At 31.0% G+C, this 3,224-nt stretch overlaps 1 protein-coding gene across 2 annotated transcripts; it reads right to left on the bottom strand.

The window, feature by feature from the left end:
• Nucleotides 1-979: 979 nt before the first annotated feature.
• LOC107632966 (two-component response regulator ARR5) lies at nucleotides 980-2,801 on the bottom strand. Of its 2 annotated transcripts, none has more exons than XM_088501634.1 (5): nucleotides 2,474-2,801; nucleotides 2,301-2,380; nucleotides 2,124-2,201; nucleotides 1,955-2,025; nucleotides 980-1,436 (listed from the first exon to the last, which is right to left on the bottom strand). In XM_088501634.1, the coding sequence occupies exons 1-5, from the start codon at nucleotides 2,622-2,624 to the stop codon at nucleotides 1,178-1,180; spliced, it is 639 nt and encodes a 212-aa protein (XP_088357760.1). In that variant the 5' UTR covers nucleotides 2,625-2,801; the 3' UTR covers nucleotides 980-1,177. The 2 variants fall into 2 exon arrangements, with proteins under 2 accessions (XP_088357760.1, XP_088357759.1); XM_088501633.1 differs by having other exon boundaries at nucleotides 1,955-2,028; nucleotides 2,474-2,770.
• Nucleotides 2,802-3,224: the final 423 nt, after the last annotated feature.

The raw sequence follows: 3,224 nt of genomic DNA, 5'->3' as shown, positions 1-3,224 counted from the left end.
GCGGCTCCCTGACGTAGGACAAGTCGGAGACCACCATCCTTGAACATTTGGACCTCACAAACAAGGCCAATCATCATCCGGTTTCAGGTAACCCCCGGAACAGATATGTTTTGAATATTTTATTTTGTTACGTTTCGAATATTTCTTTTTATTATGATTTTTTAAAATGATTTTGAAATTTTTAAAATGAATTTTGAAATTTTTAAAATGAATTTTGAAATTTTTAGGAATTTTAAAAATTTTAAAATAGTTTTATAATGATTTTGATTGTTTATTATTATTTGGTTTTAGATTTTTTTTAGATTTTAGATATTTTTTATTAGGATTTGAATGTTTCTCGTGAATTAACGTTTCCTTAGAAAAAAATTCAAAAAAAAAAAGTGCTAGTTGGCTGCACCTTATAGTTATGGACACTTGAGTTATTGTATGGTGTTAAATATATTTTGGATACGATATTGATTGATATTCATTTGATACATGTGTTTTTGTGTTCAACTGTGTCTCAATAAAAGATAAATTTTTTTCTGGACATGTTCAGATACGTCTAAATATCATTATGTGTGCATTATTTTTAACATATATTCTTAAAATGAGTTTAGAAATAATATATATTATTAATTATTAAAACAAAAAATATTTTAAATACTTTATATAATTAAATAAAGACACTAAATATAATTAAAAAATTAATTTATATTTCAATATCAATAAAATATCAAAATATCATTATAATTTATCTAAAAAATATCTTTTATATATATATATATATATATATAGTCTCTATGTCTTATAAAAATTTAAAAATCGTGTGTTCACATAACCTGTGTGGTATTGTGTCTTATGTTCATGCATTATAGACTGCACTCCGTACTGGTTAGCTATCGGGATTGTAAAAACAAAAACTAAGTAGAAAACCATGGCCCAATGTTCAAATCTTTGATACTATACAATTACAAAGGGCAATATCAGCAACCAGAAATTGGGGCAAAAGAATCAGTGATTCTGATTTTACTCAATTTTCTTTTTTTTTTTCTTTTTTCATTCTTAATCCATGTACATACTATAAGCAATAGTACAGGGGAGAGAACAAATACAAGATACACGACAAAGGTTCTATTTGAACATTGGTGTAGCAAAAAATTTTGTGCATACATTTAGGATGCTACTTTATATTTTATCACAATCTGGATTTCTTGGAGGACAAGGTAGATGGTGACAATGGTGAAAGTACTGAAGACGAAGACAACGATGACAATAGCGATGAATCGCAGGGATGAGTCATTGACGATGGGCTGCAATCTTCGGATCGCGATCTTTTGCAGCATCTTTTCTCTCCTTCCTTCACTTCACCTCTCATGATGAAATCTTTTAAGCGTCTTACATCGGATAACTTCACCGGCTTTAATAGAAAGTCCTCTGCTCCTTCCTCCAAGCATCTGTTAATTAGAACATTTTATAAGGTTCTTGGATGAACTGAAGATCATATAAGTGTGAAGACGCGAGACTCACGTGTCTTAAAGTTTCGGACTTTTTAACACAAATAGGATTACCTATTAAGGTGACTACCATCTTCACATGAAGATGATAGTTAAAATGTGGATATGTATTATGTTAAGCAGTTCAATCAAACATGTCAAACTATCTAATAATTCACTAATTATTAAATCACCTTAATTTCTTACCGTGAAGTTATAAGACCATGTATGATGTATGAGTCAAGGATTTTATTCAATCGAATTCGGAACTAGGGAACATCATCGTCAAATATGCTATTTTTTTTCCATTGGAAAAAATCAGGTTTCAGATGCAAAATGATGCTAGCTAGTCCTAGATTTTTCTAGAGGTACTTGATTTTCTCTACCTTAGAATCACAAGCTAAGAAACAAAAAATGTTACCCATGTCATGCCAAATGCTAGAATCAATCAAAGAAAGAATGATTAGTTGAGAGCTTACCTATCAATTCTAGTCAAGATATTCTCCGATGACATGATCACCACTGGAATTTCTCTAAAAACAGACGATTCCTGCTGAAATTGAACACAAATTTACATAAACATATGATTGTATGATGATGATAGTTTTGTGCACATAGCATTCAATCTCTTAAGAACAAATTACACACCTTGATTTTCTTGAGAAGATCATAACCAGTCATCCCCGGCATCGAATAATCAGTCATTATCAAATTAACCTTCACACTCTGCCGCCATCAACAAATCAAAACAAACAAACATATAATAAGAACCACAGAATCCCAAGAAATGAAAACAAAAAAGTTTGTTAGTTCTTCTTTGCTTACATCAAATCCAATGGAGCTTTTCTTATCCCCATCCAACCCCAAATACTGAAGAGCTCTAGTTCCACTCTCCACCACTGTCACTGCCATAAACAAAAGCTTCAGAATCAGAAAAACCATTGAATGAACCAGTAATCCAGATGCAACAAACAACAAAGACTTGCTTGATGAATTACCTTTGCAAGAAGATATCTTGAGCAAACGTTCAATGACCTTTCTATCCACAAGACTATCATCAACAGCTAAAACATGAAGCTCATTTGCACCAGAAGGAGATTCCTCAAGCTTCTCAGGTAAATTCTGCCTCAAAACTTCACCACCAGCCATAGTCAATAAATAAAATCAGAAACCCAAGAGAGATTTTGATGAGAAGAGAGAAAATGTGTTGAAGGGACACAAGAAGGAGAAGAAATGAAGATGGTGTGGTGTTTAAGTATGGAGAAAGAATGGAGAGAGAAAGAGACGCGCATAGATTAGTGAATACTAAATGGGAAAGAGAGATTTGTGGGGCTGATCTTGGTTGAATTAATAAAAAGGAATAAAGGTGACAGATTCGGAGGATCCAAATCTCAGAGATCTTTGCAAATCCATCCACCTCCACTTGTCCCTTCTCATGTCATCATCAATATCAAAATCATAATCAAAATCCATATCTTATATTATATTATTATTATGTCCCCCCAATATCTCATCTTAATTAAGAGGGTTTTCTTTTCTTTAATTAACAAATGATGTTAATTAATTGGTAAACACTATAGTGACGTGTGTAAAAACCAATTTGGCTCCTCGAGTAAAAACCTTACTCATCTATTTAAATAAGTGTTTTGAGAATATAAATTTTATTTTATATATATAATAATTTATTAGTCAACAATAAATTTTTAATTAAAATTTAAATTTATGATAGATTAATTATTAAAAAAAAAT

Source organism: Arachis ipaensis, chromosome B1, assembly GCF_059453495.1.
Source record: "Arachis ipaensis isolate K30076 ecotype BB chromosome B1, ASM5945349v1, whole genome shotgun sequence".
Lineage (NCBI taxonomy): Eukaryota > Viridiplantae > Streptophyta > Magnoliopsida > Fabales > Fabaceae > Arachis > Arachis ipaensis.
The sequence above is the reverse complement of the archived record's forward strand: the minus strand, read 5'-3'. Positions and strand labels throughout refer to the sequence as shown.

Bases quoted from the DNA above. Each gene is read 5' to 3' on its own strand.
- LOC107632966 (XM_088501633.1), bottom strand. From the start codon at position 2,624: ATGGCTGGTGGTGAAGTTTTGAGGCAGAATTTACCTGAGAAGCTTGAG. The intron at 2,202-2,300 runs GTAAGCAAAGAA...TGATGGCGGCAG, and splicing joins AAAGCTCCATTGGATTTGAT to AGTGTGAAGGTTAATTTGAT. The intron at 2,029-2,123 runs GTGTGTAATTTG...GTTCAATTTCAG, and splicing joins ATCTTCTCAAGAAAATCAAG to CAGGAATCGTCTGTTTTTAG.